Source organism: Ixodes scapularis, unplaced genomic scaffold (genome assembly GCF_016920785.2).
Source record: "Ixodes scapularis isolate PalLabHiFi unplaced genomic scaffold, ASM1692078v2 PGA_scaffold4__175_contigs__length_147842914, whole genome shotgun sequence".
NCBI lineage: Eukaryota > Metazoa > Arthropoda > Arachnida > Ixodida > Ixodidae > Ixodes > Ixodes scapularis.
Window position 1 is genome coordinate 88,525,998 of NW_024609879.1, and position 19,571 is coordinate 88,545,568.

The following is a 19,571-nucleotide window of genomic DNA, read 5'->3' on the forward strand; positions in this document are numbered from 1 at the left end:
ACAAAATATCCTGTATTTCCCTAATATATAATGTGTCAATGAAACCTTAATGAAAATGCAACAGGATTACTTCCTGTTGCAAAAAAAAAAAAAATAAATAAAAAAGTTTAATACTGTGTGCTGGTATATGTAGGTCATCGAATACGAATTCAATGCGCAATCATTCATACCACAAACAATAATCGATTAACCTACCAGTACACATAGCCACCAAAGATGATGTAACAAAATTCCATGAACTCACGTGCAGTGATAATAACATCTAGCTCTTCTCTTGCCTATTCATGTGCATTTTACTTATATTTACCTTCTTAATCGTTTTAGAATGTTTTTCTAAATTGCTTCGCTGTCGTGTTTATATTTTATTTCGTACGTTTCGTGAATTACGTACCCCCCCCCCCCCCCCCCCCTTTCCAATGTAATATCAGAGCTTGGAGGGTCTTTCGGAGTATTTTGCACGAATAAATAAAGGTTTCGAATGAGCAAATAGTCAACTCACCCGAATGTTCACCAGTAGCTTCCCTGCGGGGTATCCGGTGGTAGCAGGGTTGCCGCCCGGCGACGTCTGGGCTTGGTACCGAAGCGACAGGGTGGCGTGGCCCAGTACAACGTCTCCTTCCTCACCTACCCCTTCCACACTCGTCACAACATCGGCGGAGTTGTCGCTCTGATAAAAACAAAAACAGAAAGACGAACCAGGTATAAGTCACGAGTACACTTCCGCGGCCATCTACTCAAGCTCGCTTTCCACTGGGGAGGGGCCGCCTCGCACCTTGCACCTAGCGGCGAATTCGAGAACTAAGCTCTCTGGGACAACAGACACTTAAATTGCCTGTTTGTGTCACACAACCCAATTATTATTTTTTTTTTTAATTTTGCGGGGAATGGTTATTTTGTGACACGCGTGTACTATACAGGCATTAAAAAAAATGAAGGAGGGGGAGTTTTCTGTCTCCTCAAGGTAAGACGAAGCATTGCGCCGTCTCTGTACTCTACAAGGTCCTCCCCTCCTCTCTTTACTTCAGCAGAGCGAACGTCGAGAGGAGGGGAGAGAGGAGGGAAAGGTGAGTCTCCTTCTGTCTAGCTCAAGTGAAAAGAGGGAAGCGTCTTCGCGTGCGCCGCTGCGAAGCCCCGTGGTACTCACGTGGACGGACGCCTCGCCGCGACTGCTCGCGGTCGACATGCTGCTGTAGGTGGAGTCCCTTTGTGCGCGGCTTCGCACGAACGGCAGCAGGACGATGCCCCCCGGGGTCGAGGCCGTGATGCCGCCCTCGGCCCCGGCCACTGGCTTGTCGCCGTTCGCCGACACGGGCTTGGTGGTCACCGGGCACACGGGCAGCGGGATCACGTCCGTGCCGTAGTACAGCTTCTTGCGCCGCTCTACAAAGAAGGGACGGCCGAACTGTTGGTGTATACCGGACGACGGGACTCCAGAGAAGACCCTTCACAAAGATAAACTCCGAAACGCAAAAAAAAAAAAAAAAAAAGTGACGCGAGGGTCTGGGACCTGAGGGAGAGGAAGATATGAGAGGGGGCGGGGGACGCCAAAGCACCGAGCTCTGGTACAGTCTCAGTCACTAAGAAAGCAGGAGAGCGAATCACGAAGCCTAAACACGATAATCCACGCGTTTCTTAGACAATCAGTGACTATGAAAACCTAATGACCGAACACTTCGAACACTACCTTGGCGCCGCAGCAGACACGTCACTATGCGGTACTATCTTAATCACAGTTGGCGGGAACACGGGAGCACGTGGCATCGGGTACCGTCAGAGCACTCCAGCGACCAGGCGGGCAACTGCAGCGACGCGCTGTGGTGGCACGCCCGGCCATTATGATGCCATGCTAGTGATGCCACGTGCTCCCATGTTCCTGCTAACTTTGGCTAAATAAATACCTAGGACAAGTACCACAGTAATATCCAACCAGAACTCGGGCAACAGTACAAACGCTTCCAGACATATCCAAGCCCGGCATCTGGGAGGAAAGTGCAACTCTCTCTCTCCCTCTCCTGCACCTTTAATCTGCGATGGCGTGTTTGTTATGAATTAGAACTAGGGGCGTAGAATAGTGCACATGTATACCAAACGCTAGACTCGTCCTTATATCCACTTTTTGAGCAAGTGCCTGTTGGGGCGTCGGCATGTTGCTATAGACGCTTTTAAGAAGCTGTGCATGGGCGCCGCCATAACCGACCTTCAGTTTTAGAGCGCAGCTCTTAGGCGCCCGTTTCCGGCTTGAGCGGCGTCGCCGTCGCCGTCGGCGTAACCAAGGTCACCCCAAGCTCACGTGACCCTCCCAAAGTCACCCTAAGGTCACGTGACCCCCAGGTGACCCCCGTCACGTGGCCCCCCTCCCCGAGGTTACGTGACCCCCCCTCCACCCCCTCCCCCGAGGTCAGGTGACCTCCCGGAGCATATTAAAGAATGAGGGGAGGAGGAGGAGGGGTGTACCCTCCCCTCAGTACCCTTCCCTCCTCCTCCTCAAGAGCTGCGCTCCAATTCGGCGTTACAGGGAGTTGAAAACGGCTTTCACTTTTTTCCTTCCTCTTAATCCGTTCGCTTCACTTCATCATTGGGACAGCAGGACAGGTTATTGGCACTTTAGGTGCTATGTGTCCTTCTCCCCAGCATAGGCCTTTATGGAGGATCGTCAACGCCCGCTTCAGTGGCTCGGCATCTCGGTAAGACAAGAGAAGGTCCGCAATGGCGGCACAATCTGGCGCGTGTTTAAAGCGTCTATATATGCCTCTTAGCCCATTCCCACCAGCATACGTATATTAAGGTCAACATTCGATCATGCCCCCTTTCTTCGTAAACAAAGGGCACAAATGTAGGCTCGTTAAGAAGATGCTTCGCAAAAGCCTCCACCGGCACACTAACTATACTCCGTTCCACCTTCAGTCTGAGCGCAGTGGACGCCACAGGCCATCCCAGCCGATCCAGCGCCGGGAGGAAATCGCGTGACCTGCCGGTTGGGCAAAGGGACACAGGGAGCTCAAGGTCACATGACACTCTCTCCACGCTGGATTGGCTGGGATTACTCCTAGCGTCCGCTGCGCTCGGACTGAAGGTGAAACGGAGTATAGTCCGCACACACTCGAAAACGCACCAAAGGACTAAGGTCATTGATCCGCAGTCTTTTGTGCGGCCCCATGGATGGCTGCAGTGGTAAGCCTTGGGCCACTGTAATCAAGCTGCGCTTCAGGACAGCGATATATCAGCCATCATTTTGCTTACAACCATGGTTGCCATATATATCTCGAGACGCTTTATCTGAAATGGCAGGAAACGGTTTACCGTCCTCTGGGGAACACTAAAACACCGAATGACAGAGAAAAACGCCATCGACTGAATCTCTCGATGCCGTATCATAATTAGCTCAGGGAGTCGCATCTTCGCCCGCTCTGCAGACAAAGCATCGAAATGGTAGCGCATATAAGATAATCGGGAAATGGATTGGCGTCAGTCTAAATGTGTAGCCAGCGGCCCTAGGTAAGCCTAATCTCTCGCACGGTTATTGAATCACCGAAATAAAGCAGCCGTATTGCTGAACTCCAGCCTGACCTTATATAGTCTGACCAAGCGCAAAACTGCCGAGCTAGTGTTTTTTTCCGTACCTCGGCGAGACGAGAGAGTGGACGTGTTCAGATAAATACGAGAAACACACACATACACACACACATGCACGCAAGCGCGCGCGCACACACACACACGAGGGCATCGGCCGAACCCCAAGCTGTGCATCGCGAGCCTTTAATCCGCGGCTGGCAGTGGTCGTAAAACTCGAGACGGCACCGACAACTTTATGGCTAATGCGTTCCGCTGGGGCATCTCATTCCCAGCTGGCTGTTCTGGGCATTTCTTTGGATTGTTTACATTCAGGATACCCACGCTAAAGTGGTTGTAGAGCCGGTCAGACGGTCGATGTACTCTCGAAATGGATACGCAAAGGGGCGACGGCATAGATCCAAAAGACACACGAGCCATTTAAACCATGCTTAGGAATTCGTAAGGGTCATTGTCTACTATGTGTATAGCCTATAGCGCGAGCTAGTCCCCGCTCATGGCTTTGATACTTGCATTTCTAGCGCGAGTGCTCGTTCTGCGGAAGAAAGCTGCAAAGCAGAGTCCTCGAGCTCTCGTGTTTGTGGCAGTGGCTGCAGTCACAGCTTAGGGGTGAACGGGTAGAAAAGCTCACCTTAGATACATTCACTGCAGAAAAGTAATAAAAGAAAATGCCACCGCGAAACCGTCGGATAGAGAGAAAAACTCACAAGAGAAAAGGTCCACCGGAGATTAGCTAATTGAAAAAAGCAAATCGGTGAAAAGCCCAACGCGAAGCCGTCCAATGCTAAAAGTTATAAACAGAAAAAAAAAAAAAAAAAAAAAAAACTCGTCGCGAAATCATTAGATTCAAAGAAAAGCTAATAAGAGGAAAAACTAACCCGAGATCAGCTCGTTGGAAAAAAGCTAACCGGAGAAAAGCTCACCGCAAAACTGTCAGATGCGGAAAAATATCAACAGAGAAAGCTCCCCGGAGAAAAGCTCATTACGAAACCGTTGGATGAAGAGAAAAAAACTCACCAGAGAAAGCTCACCGAAAAAGACAAAAAAAAAAAAAAAAAAAAAAAACGGAGAAAAGCTCACCGCAAAGCTGTAAGATGCGGCGGAACAATCAACAGAAAAAAAGCTCTAAAAAAAAGTTTACGAGAAAATCATCGGATAAGGAGAAAAGCTCATCGAACTTTTGGCTGGGATGGGGAAAAGCTAACCTACATGAATATGTTAACCACCGAACGTTCACTAAGCTGAGATACGGCCACTCAACTGAACTATGTTTGGACGCCATATGTGCGTTAGGATAGGATGCGACATGTGCACGTTGAACATAACTTTTCTTTAAATTCTATAAAATACGGTATTTACAGAATAGTCAACGAGAAGTATAACCAGTGTAGCAGGCAGCCTGCAGCTTGACTAGTTCCATGATGCTTTTTATGTAGTGAGCGGTACTGTGTTTGTGAATTCTTTATATTTCACCTTTCATTTAACAATGTAACTTTTAATTATTATAATAAAAGAAGTTTATATTTTCTCCAATTCGGCTACGTCAAAATTTAACGTGGCATCAGTCACGTGAAAGCGGTTGTTTACATGAAAGCGAAACGAGGGCTATCTCCAAGTTTCTGGGACATCAACGAATCGGTGCATGCATTAAAATGAGAATTTCAACTGAGTAACAACAAACACCACAATGCTCCCGCGTATGTATTAGATGACAGTCGAAAAATATCAATAAGCACCAATTAAACTTTTGGGCGCGTATAATTTTTTTCCCATTGAATTCTATGGGCCACATTCACAAAATAATAAATTTCTGCATTCCTTGACAAAAATTCGTAATGTTCCCGATGAGTGTAATTCCCTGTGTGCCATAAAATCCAAATCAATTATATTTTTGGTATTTCCTCGAGAACGTTTTAGTCTTCGGAATGTCCCAGAAATTTGGCAATGTGCAGCAGAGTACCTTATTTTGAAACATGCACCTTCTGCGTGAAACGCGCATCCATATCTTTGGTCATGCTAGAGTGCTTTATGACAACCACTTCGCAAACATTTGGATTCAAGGTGAACACTTCTCCGGTTTTTGAAAAGACGGGTGAGGTTTTCTTTGGCAAGCTTTTCTCCGGGATTCATATTTGACGCAAGGGTTGACAAAAGGTTCGAACAAAACTCCACGTCACCGTGCACGAAGAAGTGGCAACGCTAGTGGCTATTGTGACAGATTTACGCGTATCCATTGCTTTATTTACTGGGTTACACACAACGTTGCAGCCTTGTGGTCTCTGAAGTATGCGCGAAGGAGAACAGACTGCGCACATTGTGCCTACCCGTGCAACACGGGCAACTCGAATGCCATTTACGACGAATGACATTTGAGCGGACGGCCCATCAGCGCGTGACACACCGGACGTAGCGCATTCCACGCGCGACAGATTGCCGAGCTGATTCACCTATCACACAAATGTCATTCGTTGTAAATGGTGTTCGAGTTGCCCGTGTGGCACGGGTATTAAAGACCTTCGACCAGTTCGCGCTTTCCACTTTTCCCTCGCTTCTTCCTCTCCCCCCTTTTGCCCACCGTTGTCTATTTCCTCCTGCACATGATGAGGAGGATCTTCTGCCTTGCAGAATCTCGAGTCTGATCGTCGGCCTTTAAGGCGCGCAGTGATGTTACTCGTACGTCATATCAAAAGAGACGTTCCCTGTAGACATGACGACAGAAAAGTCTGGGGACACGTCTCAAGGACGTCTGAAGCATGTTTCCTTGATGTATGTTTCGAGCATGACTGCGCAGGTAGTTTTTGTATCATCAATGTGACAGGACCGCCATAAAAGGAAGAAAAATGTCTCAGTGTTTAGAGACTGCCTTTTGTATGACGTATCAGCGGTGTGAAGATTTAGACTAAGTAGAGACAGGTATCGTATACTGCAGTAGCCGACTGCAGCTGGAGCGACTTTAGCTGGAGCGAGCTGGAGCGGAATGTTTCGCTCCAGCTCGAGGCAGGCTCCAGCCTCGCGCGGACGCGTCTGCCATCTCTCGGCAGAGGGGTGAACCAGTCGGAGGTAGTCACGCGATTTGATGACGTCCCGGGGTTTTAGGCCTAGGACGACGTCCCCGCAAATGCGACTGGGAAGTCCCTGAAACAGCCGCCGCTGTAAAGTCTCACTGGACGTTGCGGACGTTTGTGCAGCGAGACGCCAATCTGCCCTGTGTGATGTAATGTGGTGACACGAGTACAACGACGTAGAGGATAATTTAGTAGACTTTCAGGCTGAACGAATGACAAGTACAGAATTTTCGTGACGACCCCTAACGGAGGAAATTAAAGTAGAGAAATAAAGCGCTAAAAATAAAACAAAGCTCCTTTAACGCGCAAACGAAAAAAAAAAAAAAAAAGGGGAGGGGGACGCAACAGCGCGTCGTGGTAAACAACCGGGGATGGCGATGAACCAATCAGAATGCAAGGAGGTCGCCGACATCGGGCAGCAGTGACGTCACAAGCGGCAGCGGCGACGAACTCTTCCGTCAGGGGGGAGGAGGCAGACTGCGGGTCGGTCGACGGAAACGGAGGAGGGGGTTGAACTTACTGCGCAGGTGAAGCGGGATTCGCCCCACCAGAAAACGAACGAAACAAAACACTGCGGACGATTTCAAAGGAAGGAGAGAGTGAGGGTGTAGTCGATCGATATGTGCGCACTTGCGCGATGCAACAGGCGCGGCTGCCGGGCCAGGTCACGAACGGGCCACGTGAGGGTGTCGAGTGAGGGGACGAATGGGTGGCTGTTGTTTGCACCAGACATTAATAACTATCGTGCTCAGTGTAATCTTACCCGAAGCGTAACTTGAAGTGGGAAGAAGGCTATATACTCTTCAAACTTGCGAAAAATGTCAAACGTCAAACTTACAAACTTCCATATGAGGCAGGATACGACACTAAGAGACGTGTCTTAGCTATTTTGTTCATTGTATTATGACATTCAAAATAATAGCATAAGACAGCTTTTAACCAGTCTGGCCAAAATAAGCTGATGTGATCCGACCCACCAATCCCAACTCAACACTTCCTGACCTGATTCAATCTGATCCGATGCGACACAACCGGACCCGAACCAACACCACCCAACGCTCCTACGCAACCGAACCCAACCCGATCCTTTCCGACTTCGATACGGCTCCGATACTAAGCGACCCGATTCGACTGGTTTTGTCACGACCTTGCCTGACCTCTCCTGTGACCTGAATCGACCCAACCTGACCTAGCATGACCTGACTCGACCTGACCTGATTCTTCACCGTCAAGCCCGCTACGGCTTCGCCGGAGATGGACCAGCCCTAGCTCTTATACAAGACGTAAACACATTATTATTATTAATTAGATCACTCATATACTTAGATTTTTTTAAACAATATATGAATATCGCATTAATTAGCAATCTACAATTGTATTTTTTTCAGCATTGTAACCAAAGGAGGCGGTGACCGTGACAAAGGCGGCAAAAGCTTGAAAAAAGAAAGACGTTTGCACATCTTTGTAACGCGAAATTAGAGCGCAGCTCTTGAGGAGGAGGAGCGGAGGGTATGCTCCTCCTCCGTACCCTCTCCTATGGGAAACACGTGACGTGTTCCCATAATGACGTCAAGTGTGACGTCACGAAGGTTACCCCTACGAAGGTGACCCTTGTGAGGGTAGCCCTTGTAACCCCCTCGTGAGGGTTACCCTCGTGACATCACTAGGGTAACCCTTGTGACGTCACGTGTGACGTCATTATGGGAAATGTCTCATAATGCAACGTGCGGTTACGCCGACGGCGACGCCGCTCAAGACAGAAACGGCCGCCTAAAAGCTGCGCTCTAATATATATATATATATAGTTGTTGAGACATATATTAACAAAGCGCCACTTTTTCTCGGTTCATGAGGTTAGAATAATGCCCCAGCTCTTGCTGCCTTCAACTCTTACAATCAAAACAGGAAACCTGTGGTATGACAGTGAAATTTTTCACTAACTGCTACTATGGGCGTGTAATGACTTTGAGAAAAAACTAATACGAAGGACAATCTTGTGGGTTTGAAGATTTCAGTGAATTTCTGAAGTCCCAACATTGCTATATAAAGCATTACCTTCACCAACTAGCCCATCAGATCACCTTAATGCATCACCTTCAAATTTGAGCAGTAATTAAACTACAGTTACTAAGTTACCTTTCTGAGTAATTTGTAAACGTAATTAGCTTCGTTGGAAGGTGATTGTAGTTGTAATTTAAGGTCTTTTCCAGCTTCAGTATGTCTGCAAAATTTTTATTGCAATTACAACGAAATTTTAGATGTTTCTCGTGCTCGAGTTCCTTTTTATAAAGTCACCGATTAACACCCACCTTAGTGCCTTCTGTGAACTCATTTCACTTTGAAAGAGCCAAGACTTCTCCAAGGCGCCGACCATTGACCACACCTGAGCGACTATCGGATCAACATCTTCCGCTGAGGGCAAAGAGGATGCCCCCCTAAAGCTGCCTTACATTGTCAGGATGGAGACGGAAAACATGATGTGATTGGAATGTGTTCGTTGAATCACTTGTAATAACTCATGTATGGTAAGGTTCTCAGAATACTTAATAATAGAGACTCCGATATATTTTTAATTGCCTGTTAACACGAATATATCATGTTTACTATGAACCGCACGGATTAAAATGACGCTAACAATCTTAATTGCGTTGAAAGATAATAAAACTATAACGACTCGTATCATGCTCACAACTCACTGTCATACAATGGCTCAGCCAGGATTTTTGTTTTGTAGTATGTGTGTGTCCGTGGGGTGGGGGTGGAAGGGGGGAAGGAGAGGGGGGAAGGGGGGAGAGTTGACCTAAAAAATCTTGCTCTGCTTACGCAACTGCCCCGACACCAGTAACAACAAAGGAAAAACAAAGGCACAAAAAGCGACAGGTCTCAAATTGGTTATACTAAATCCTTTAAGGTCAAACAAGGCAAGACAAATACATTTCAGTGCTGAAAAACGCTATCACATTAACAGTCGGGTAGCTAACGAAGGAAAGAAATTCCGAAGTAATTGCATTAAGTGTTGAAAGCAGCTCATAATTGTCAATTAGTAATTTTCCTGTGCTTGGAGTTCTAATTACTTCTAAATTATCCTTGGACCATTGTAGTTGTAACTGTAATTAGATACATTTTCGAAGTCATTTACCCAAATATGATCACCTTGTAGCCAAGATTTCTAATTAAGAGAAAAATAAAGTTTCATCACAAATTTTTTAATAGGGATGAAGATCTCTAAATCTATATTGAATTGATGGCACCATCCCTCTCTCATCTCTTCAAACATAAGATACACAATGAAAAGGCAATTCGAGTAGTTTTTTTGTTTTTTTTAAATCTTGTATAATGTGGATGCACTCAAAGTCAACTGACAATTTGTAATGTGTAAATCTTTTCTATCTGCAGCAGACCTCAGATCCCGAACGGGGCTTCTTAATCGTTGTTTGATTTTAAAACATATCTACCTACTTTGACCTGCATTATATCACCTTGTTTTGAGGAGAAAAAGGAGATTAGTAGAACTAAAAGTAACAAGAATTCAAAATACTCAAAGCGTCATTCTTTGTTAAGTTGACGACGGTAATTATGTTAAGAATGACCAGAAATCGGAGGTGTGTTACTTGGACGGTGATACTCGCTCCGCCAGAGAAAATCTGGCACTGGGGCTAAGAACGCAGTAAAATGTAATTTAGAAGACAATGCCTGCTCATGACGCCATCGTCGGTGGACGCACACAAGCGACAAAATTATATATATATGTTTGCACAACGGTAATGAATCATGACCGCATTGTTTTGATTTGCTTCACTTTTTATTAAGAAAACAAACGAACAGGCATTTTGTTATTTTGATGCTTTGGCAGAAGTGACTAGGAGCGGTATAGCGTATATACCAGATTGCCGCTGAACGATACGAGAGTATGGGATGTCTACTATTAGGCTTTGTTTCGACTTATGGTCTTTTTATGTGTTATTCCCGCTTGAACCTTCGGCAATATGAAATCTTCTCGTTCACCCAGCTTACAAGACGTACACAAGTCGATGCTCCATGGCGGCAGGTAGCAAATAAAACCTCGCTCTGCTTTTTTTTTTGTTGCACACTTCTTGGTTCAGCAGGGACGCGCAAGAAGGCTCACTAAGCTAGAGTTTTACCTTAGGCTGGGGAACAGGTTAAAAATCTAACAGTAATTGAACGGCGACAGTTATTTTGCTAAATAAGCACTATGCTCTGTTCACCCCAAGCTACAAGCGCAAGCTAACACGAGCTCCTAGCTTTACGACGTGCATTTCTAGCGCGAGCGCTCGTCCTGCGGCAGAACGCTTCAAAGCAGAGACCTCGAGCTCTCGTGCTTGTGGTTTTGGCGGCAGTCTCGGCTTAAGGGTGAACGGAATATAAACAGGATACTTCGGTTAATAGTTACGAGAAAGTTTCACATACGTGTTGCATGTGCTGGCGTCTGCGGTAATAACTTTTAAACCAAACATTTAAAACAAATCACATTTTGCATACACGCGCATTCCTCATTGACTTATTTCGTTTTTAGTTCTAATCTTTTTTTCAAAAAAAGAGCGAGCGCGTGCAGCACGTGACACTCCCATTATGCTCGTTTGAGCGGAGGAATATTGCAAATCGTCTTTTGGTAACATATATATATATATATATATATATATATATATATAACGAAAGTGGAGGAGATCCAGGAAAGGCCTTTTTTTACTGCACCGACGTTTCAAGCGGGGATTGCTTTTCTTCAGGGTGAATGGTTTTCACAACCATTCACCCTGAAGAAAAGCGGTCCCCGCTTGAAACGTCGGTGCAGTAAAAAAAGGCCTTTCCTGGATCTCCTCCACTTTCGTTATACGTCCAACCAGCCCGTTGAACCTTCTTACCGTATATATATATAGATCCTCGTAATTTTTTTTAGAAAAAACAAAGAAAAGAAGGTTTTTAGAGCACGTAATTCGCAAATTTGAGTACATACAAAACATATTCGCGATCTGAGGACGCTAAACCATTACAACGCTTGCTTTCACGAAAACCCGCCAGTTCGTGAGTCCATTGTCAGCGCCATGCAAGACGTTGCGAGGACAGTAAGGTGGTGAGGGGGTATCGTGTTGTGCAGATTCAATAGGTCTGTTCTATTCGCCTGAACTGGCCGAACTAGTTCAGCAGTGCAGGAACTGGTGCATTCTATTCAACCGAAAGTTGCACGAGAGAGAGAGAAGTGTTGAAAAGAAAGGAAGCCTGGAACAAAGGAAGTTGCACGATCGCTGCACTGGAGTGTTCGATTCATCCCAGTTCTGAACGAGTTCAGACCCAGTTGCTCAATATCTTGCACCGGCTCCGGAGTCAGGTCAACGTCCGTGCAGAAGCAGACGACAAGAGCAGACGGCGATAGCAGACGTCACTCCTCGTCCGTACGTCTCTGCTCGCGGTGCCATTTTTCGCAGCTCATGCTCAAATGTCTGCGATGTTAAACAATAATGCCGATAGAGAGGTTGCATTTCCTCTCATTTATGATAATAACGTACCCGCGGTGGACGCGGAATTGAGATTATGACTGAGTGTAGAAATTTGCGTGATTATGATATTCTGAAAGCGTTTTAGGCACCTGCTCGCGTAGGTTTGGCTCCCTTTGGTAAGTGTTGCAATATTGGCTCACGTAAATTGTTTCTTTTTTATGCTATGTGGGGATCCACATTGTTGATATTCTTCCTTACAGACACGTGAAGGTATTGCCCTCTTGATAGTCCCCGTATTCAGTTGCTCTTAGATGCATACTGATGACTCCTACACATTGCAGGGGTATGGGATTTAGTACATTGGCCCTCGCATGCCCCGTAGCTGAGCATAATACTGCATGCTTTGTCCGCTGGTATCTGTGGACGCCTAATAACGGGTCGGGGAAAAACGCCGAGAATCGGCATCGCCTTGGTAGTTCCACGCAGGTCTTTTTTGGGAAACAAAATAAACGCTTGAGCTTCACGCCAAAGTTACGGTGTCTTGGCCAAAACGCTATCGTCAGACCTTCGTCTTCGAAGCGACCGTTACCGACCACGCGCTGCCGCCAGTGACTCCCGACGCAAAATCATCCTGATGCCGCGAACCTATCGTCGAAATGCGAAACTCGAAAGACTTGGAATAAATCTACTATTGCTAAATGTATGTGAAGGACACGAACGTTTCTGGAAACGACGGGAACCTAACGGCCGTTAAAAATGCAGACAGAAACAGATTTCGCGCAGAAAGCGTTTTAGTACACTCGAATAAAAAATATGCACAGAAAGGGTTCCGTTATTATACTTTAAAACTAAGAAAACACGAATGGTCTCATAAAACTGCGACTAATTAAACGTAGCATACGACGTGGCGTGGAGAAACAAGAGCCAACAGATGCAGACGCCACCCTGTGCTTCCGCTCGGAAAGCCGATCACAGCGCCAGTTCTAGCGCGGCGGCTGCACCGGTTCTGCGCCGCCGCCGCACGACCCCAGCACTCGTCTGGACTTGGACAGAACTATAGTTCAGAACTTTCTGGCCGAATCGAACAGACTTAATGTCTCACCACGGCAGCGAGGAGAAAAGGAGAAGGTGACGCGTGCTGACTTTAGCGCTTCGGACCAATACGAGCGTCGCACAGCTGGCGCGGAGCCAAAAACGAGCAGGTGCCGCGCAACTTTGGAATACGGCCCAGCTCAGTTGCCGCTCCGGCGATGGATGTGGCTCTTTCCACGAGTGATATAGCTGACCGTATCCAAGAGCGACGAGGGAAGAAAGCCGAGGTAAAAAAATGTATTACCTGGAAAGTTTTCAGTGTGCCAAACTGTATATGTCCACTCGTGTCAAGCCTCACAGTTATAATAAGACGACAGAATGACCCAGGAAAGGATAGTGGCGATTCATACATGGGTCGCCCGTGACGTCCTCGCACCGTGCCGGTGTTAATTCCTACTTGTTTTCTGCCGCAGAAGGTACGGGCTCAGCGGTAAGGCCTCCACAATGCCCGTTGATGCGACGCCAGTTTGAGCCACTTATATGGAGGTGAGCACGCGATCGTCGGCCGCTCGACGGGCCGCTCCGTACAGGTAGCGTCATGAAGCGGCAGCCTTGGCTGCTTGCACGCCTTATCTCGTGCCTTGCCACGGTATATCCGCGAAGCTGGGCCAGCCCAGTAAGCTAACACTGCAAAGCGCCGCCAAGGTGGCCGCTGCCGGTATGGAGCGGTCGACAATCGCGTGTTCACCTTCATAAGGACTTCGAGTATAGACGCTCCTAAGCACTGCTTTGCATGGAAGCTGCCACAACCGACCTTCGGTTTTTGTTTCCTTTTATTCCGTTTATACTTCACGATTACAGCAGCAGGACAGTTCGTTGCCATTTTAGATTCTACTGTGTCCTTCTCCCAAGCAATGACCTTTGGGGAGGCCAATAACGCCCGTTTCGGTGGCTCGGCATCTCGGTAAGACAAAAGAAGGTCAGCAATGGTGGCTGTAATCTGGCACGTGTTTAAAGTGTCTATAATCTAAGCGAGAAAAAAAAAAAAAAAACGCGATCGGAAGAAATTAATTTAAAAGAATCAATCTAAAATTAAGTTTTTTTTATTTTTTTTGTTTTTAGTTAGCCTAGGTGGCGCAAGCTACCGCCAGTTACAAAGGGTATAGCCATTAACATCCATCCACCCATCTGAAGGCCAGGTCCCGCCACCGTGCGTGTAGCATCCTATCCTGTCCACACATCCAGTGTTTCCTAAGTGGAAACAAATGACGTCACAAAAGCCGGAGTCTCGTGCTGTCGGATGTCGCAATATTGGTGATTAAACGTACAAGTTATATATATAAAAAAAGCACGAGACAACGCGAGTGTCGTTGTCTTCATGGCGTTCCAACTCCTGGCTGCCAAAGCCCCCGCGCGGACTGTCAAGACGGAGAACGACCTGCAGAAAAAGCAAGCGTCTGCCACATCCAGTGCCGCTGCTGTGCTACCGCCAGGATCGCGGCCGGGGAGAACCTGACACTTCTATGACGTCAGCAGGCGTGAATGAATCGAGGGGCCACTTCTTATTGGCGCGCGGTAAACACAGTCGGAGACGCGCGTCCAGGCACTGTCACGTCCATAATTCAAGAGGTGACGTGACGTCACGTGATTCAGTGTCACGTGACACCATGACGTCACGTCCCATAACCCAGCGTCGCGTGACGTCGCGACTCCAGCGACCTATAGGGGGCGCCACCACCAAACAAAAATGGCGGCTGAGTCCAGGTCGCGTCGGCTCGGCCGGGCCGCCTGAACAGGTGGCGCGTTCAATTTAACAGGTTTTCTTTCGTTTAATGCCCAATTTTATAGGTATTTGAACTGAGACGGTTAAGTTATGCCGGCGCACATAAGCTTACAAAGCATAGTTTTGTTTTCCCGGTGTTTTTTGTTTTTTTGATGTCAAACTTTTGTTTCGGGGATTTCGTTCAAAATCCGAAACTACGGGTTCCGGAGAGACGGTAAGATACTAATCCGTTTTGATCATCTAAGAAAAGCGGCGATGACTACAGAATTGTTCCACCGAGAGTATTTTTCAGCTAATTCGCATGCCTCGACCATGCGACTTATCTGTCCGCGAAATCGAGCTTTTGTGCGTATCCGCGTTTAAGAAACAGCTCCAGTCGTCTGCTCGGCCAACAACACAGGCCGCAGGAAAATTAAGAAAATTAAGCAAGCGCTTCTGCTAAGGACCATGTTAACCCGCCGGCGCCCCACTGAGTAGCTGATAGTCGTGTTCCAATTCAGGTTTTAGTAGCAATCAAGAAGTCATTTTGACGAGCGGGTTATGTATTATATTACGTACTATGGTCCCATTAAAGCGATATTAGTATATTCTTCGGGTTGAAATATGAGCTTAGTTGTCTAGCTATCAGGTAAACTGCTGAATAAAGGTATATTTGACAGACAGAGAGATACTACTGAAACTTAGCCAAATGGTTCTAGCCGGCAGCAGGGAGACAAACTGAAGAGAGTCTTCATCGGAGATTCACGCACAATCTCTCTGCATTAAACTTTTGCTTCAAATCCTGAACAAAGAAAATTATTTCTTTTTTTTTTTTTGTGGCTGGTCAACCTGAGCAATGTAGACGCATATTGCTGCTGGCTTCGACGGGGGTATAATATAAATATTGGAGGCGCGATAGATCGAAATGCCGTGACAGCTTCTAACGTTGCGAGACTCATCCCCCCCCCCCCCCCCCCCTTTTTCAAAACAGATCATTTCCCTCATTCATCATTTGTAGCGAGCAGGATTTCCTGAATCAAGTAATCGCGAAATCAGCCCAAACTCCTTCAGTGTGGTCCAGAATCTTTTTCGGCGAAAAGCAGCCAAGATGAATAGCCAACGCACCGACCGGCGTGGGTGGCTCAAACTTGAAGGTAATCAAACATAACCAAACTCAAGAAAAGCAGCTGTCGAGCCTTCCCATTCACTTGACTGCAACATTGGTGTTCCCTACAGTGTAAAGCCTCGTCTGTCGTCCTCAGTCCACTGATCTACATCCGTATAAAGAAACCCCTTATCAGTTACCAAGTAGTCGTCACTTTGAATGTGATTAGAGACAGACAAATAATCAAAACCTTTTTCCGTGATTCCTTTCCATCCAAGAAATCGAAAGCACGCGACCGTGTGCTGTGGTGTAAACGGGCTTTCAAACAGGTGATGGAAGGAAACAATCTACTGAGGCTTCCCCACACTAATGAACACTCAGGCAAACTTAAGAAATTTTCGGACCTTCGTTAATTTACACTGTTCGCCACCGCGCCGACAACACGTGTCCGCGAAAGCCACCAGTGACGCGGAGGGGCGCGGAATGACATGGTCCGGCTGGTTCCCGGTTTTCCCGCTTGGTGGCGTCCGTTTTGCTGGAGTCGCGACTACGTGCGGACACACGCACGCACAAGACGCGTGCTGCAGGGCCACGCTCGGCAGAATGTGTGACGTCTCGTCAGGTGACCCAGTGTCACGTGACGTCATCTGCCTCGGGGTTTGCGCGGTCGCACAGACGCAGACATTTTTAGGGGAAGGGGTATCCAAATTTCGTTGTAATATTCCGTATTCCGTTGTAGTGTGCACCCATATTCCGTTGTAATATGCATTACCAGTCAAGAAAGGGGGGGGGGGGGCAGTGGTGGCGGGTGTCTAGTATCCAAGAACGTGTTATGTGGTATCACGTAAATCAAACGTGCGTGGCCCTCTGCCCAGTAAGGCGCCGCTTTTTATGGTATGACCGAGACATTCGGGAAACCAATCAGACGTGTTTTTTTTAATTTTATTTTCATCTCAACATGGAAGCAAACGTCTAATGAATGGCGCCTGAGGTCGATACAGAGAAGGACACAAATAGAGAAACTAAAAACAGCCACAACAGAAACCGCGAGACGGGGGAACAAAAGACAGTTAATGAGGCTGAGGCGAAGCGAGCAGACAACAAAGTGCGACGTGTGCTTGCTGCTGCGCCCATTGGCAGATGGCGCCACAAGTAACGCTAATCGCCAACTTGGTCGTCTCTGAACGTGTCCGCCGTTATCTGTTGCGAAGTTTATTGCTCTATTTATTTTTTTTTTAGAAAGAAAGCTACATTTTGAAACTTCCCAAGGTAAAACCTACCCCCTCATTGCACACTCGGTAACCGTTTGAGCTTTCCATGTACATGAGCCGATTTTTGCAGCTGCCTTAACAGCATCAGTTTGAGTGCAGCCACCTAGTGGGGGGTATTCACTGCTGGCTATAACTTAGGTCGAGGCTTTTGAGCACTACAGTTGAGCACGAGTGACGGCGTACATCCACAGTGCTTTCACAACGTGCGTGCCACACCATCAAGACCGTCGGTCTTGGCAGCCTATAAGTGTGAAGTTGTTCTGAGCATGCGCAGTGAACAGAGCAACCAATTATCTCGTCAAATCAATAGACCCTTTCACAAATTCATCTAGTGGCCCAATTATCAGTCTACATATGTGTACAATCGCGGTTAAAATATAGTACCTATATTCAACAATGGTATATAGACGCACGGACGTTACGGTGTTTTTCGCTGTACAGGTATTTCTTTATTTGCTGAAACTTCGACGGTGTCAAGAAACTACAACTGCGTGCAAGGCAATTAGTTGAGTAAAGCTCTAAAATTCCCCACATTTGATTGTTATGAGCCGTCTGGGGCGTGCCTAAGTCGAGCATTCCAAGGAGCCTCATGACAAACGCCAATGCGTAGCACTGAGAAGCTTCTAAATCTCGTCACGATGACAGTAAAACCATACAGCGAACTAACTTCTGGAATGTTCAGGCGCCGCATCGGTGCCTGTCCCCGTATTCCTTCCTTCAGCAGCCGTCAAAAGGCCGCCATTAGCATGTAGAGATGATAAACACTTAGGGGATGATAGTTGTCGAAAAGACTAGACTGAACTTCGGAAAGGGTTTATACCAGAGATGGCAAAATTACCTTCAGAAATTAATTGAATTACATGCCTAATTACTTTTTCGAGGACTGCAAAAATGTAATTAAATCACATTACAAATTATCACAGACTAAAAGTAATAACATCACATTACAATAACTTTCCAAAAGTAATGCAATTCCTTTGGCATTATCCTCTTCAAAACCTTGAGCCAGCGATTTGTGCTCATTCTATGTACCAGTCTATGTACCAAAATTCATATCATTTTCCCACGGAAAAATTTCACAAAATCACGTAGCTTTTCAATGAGATAATTGTTAGTGCTGAAACTTTGGCACCCGGTTCGGACCCCTAGAGTTACTTTTGGGCGGAGAAAGAGCGGTCGTTAAAAAATAATTAATTTTTTTTTGCAATAAAAAATATCTTTATTTTTTTTCGTGGGACATTTTGTATATTATATATTTCTTAGATAGATGGTATCTCTTGCACACCCAGCTGCGCAGTACTTTCAGACCGATCAGAAGGGGGCATCACTTTTGAAAGGCGTCTATGATGTCTCCAGGGCAACGCAAAAGCTTCACATGAAGAGCCGACAACAAGCAAACACACGTACAAAAAAAAAAAAAAAAAAGACCGAGAACAAGGACTTTTGGAGGACAGCGTTCATTTTTTTTTATTTGTTTATGAAAAGAAAAGAACACAGCGAACTAAAGCGTGTAACAATCCGATGCTGAAGCCTGCCGCAGAACGTCGACGAAACCAATCTCGTATTCTGGGTAAGTTAGAGCGTTACACAACACTCGACGAGGGGGCCGTCCGTTACATAACCGCCAATGACAATTGAGGCATCGAATAACCGTCGGCAACGATGAAATAAAGCGACCGTGCAATACGCTTCCAGCGTCCTTTGTGCCGAGGACCCTTCATCGTTCTTCTATTATCCTCTTTCAAAAAATGTTTGACGAGCGTTGGTGGGTTTCGAATGCTGTTTCGGTGAGCTTCAGAGCAATGGCGGGGAGCGAAATTGTTCTGACTCGTAGTCAGAAAAAAAAAGGGATCAAGATTGTCAATTGTCATCCTCGTATTCAAGACTGACATAGCCAATAGAGAAAGAGACCAAATAGTGCTACTCCGAAGTTAACGCCGTCTTCAATCCCACGTACCACCTCCCCCTCAACGTCATCAACGCGGTCATTTCGCTTGGCGCGGACGCGGGCAGAGTCGGGATCTCATCAAACGCACCTCATACTTTCATCCTAAGAACCGGCGTAGGAGCAGCTGGTTCAAAGTGGCATTTCTACGGTGTTTAGACGCGTGTTCAACAATATTACTGTTTGGTCGCGAACACCGGGAATGAAATCTGCCGGAAAACGGGCAAGTCGGACAACGTTCACTAAAGCCGCGGCCACTACTGCACGTTCAAACGTCCTACGAATGACAGTCTGCAGACAGTAGGGAGCTTAAGGGAACCGTTTTCGCCCATCCGATACCGTACGATGGTCCGTCCGGTACGAACTGC

At 46.7% G+C, this 19,571-nt stretch overlaps 1 protein-coding gene across 1 annotated transcript in view; it reads right to left on the reverse strand.

Annotated features, from left to right (window-relative positions):
* LOC8030511 (synaptotagmin-A) overlaps positions 1–19,571 on the reverse strand; it is a 78,656-nt gene that overhangs the window by 14,979 nt on the left and 44,106 nt on the right. Inside the window, exons 3-4 of the mRNA XM_029976836.4 lie at positions 1,145–1,380; positions 500–667 (exon numbers count right to left, since the gene is read on the reverse strand). Coding sequence (XP_029832696.2) covers positions 500–667; positions 1,145–1,380 — 404 coding nt within the window. The remainder of the gene's footprint in view (positions 1–499; positions 668–1,144; positions 1,381–19,571) is intronic.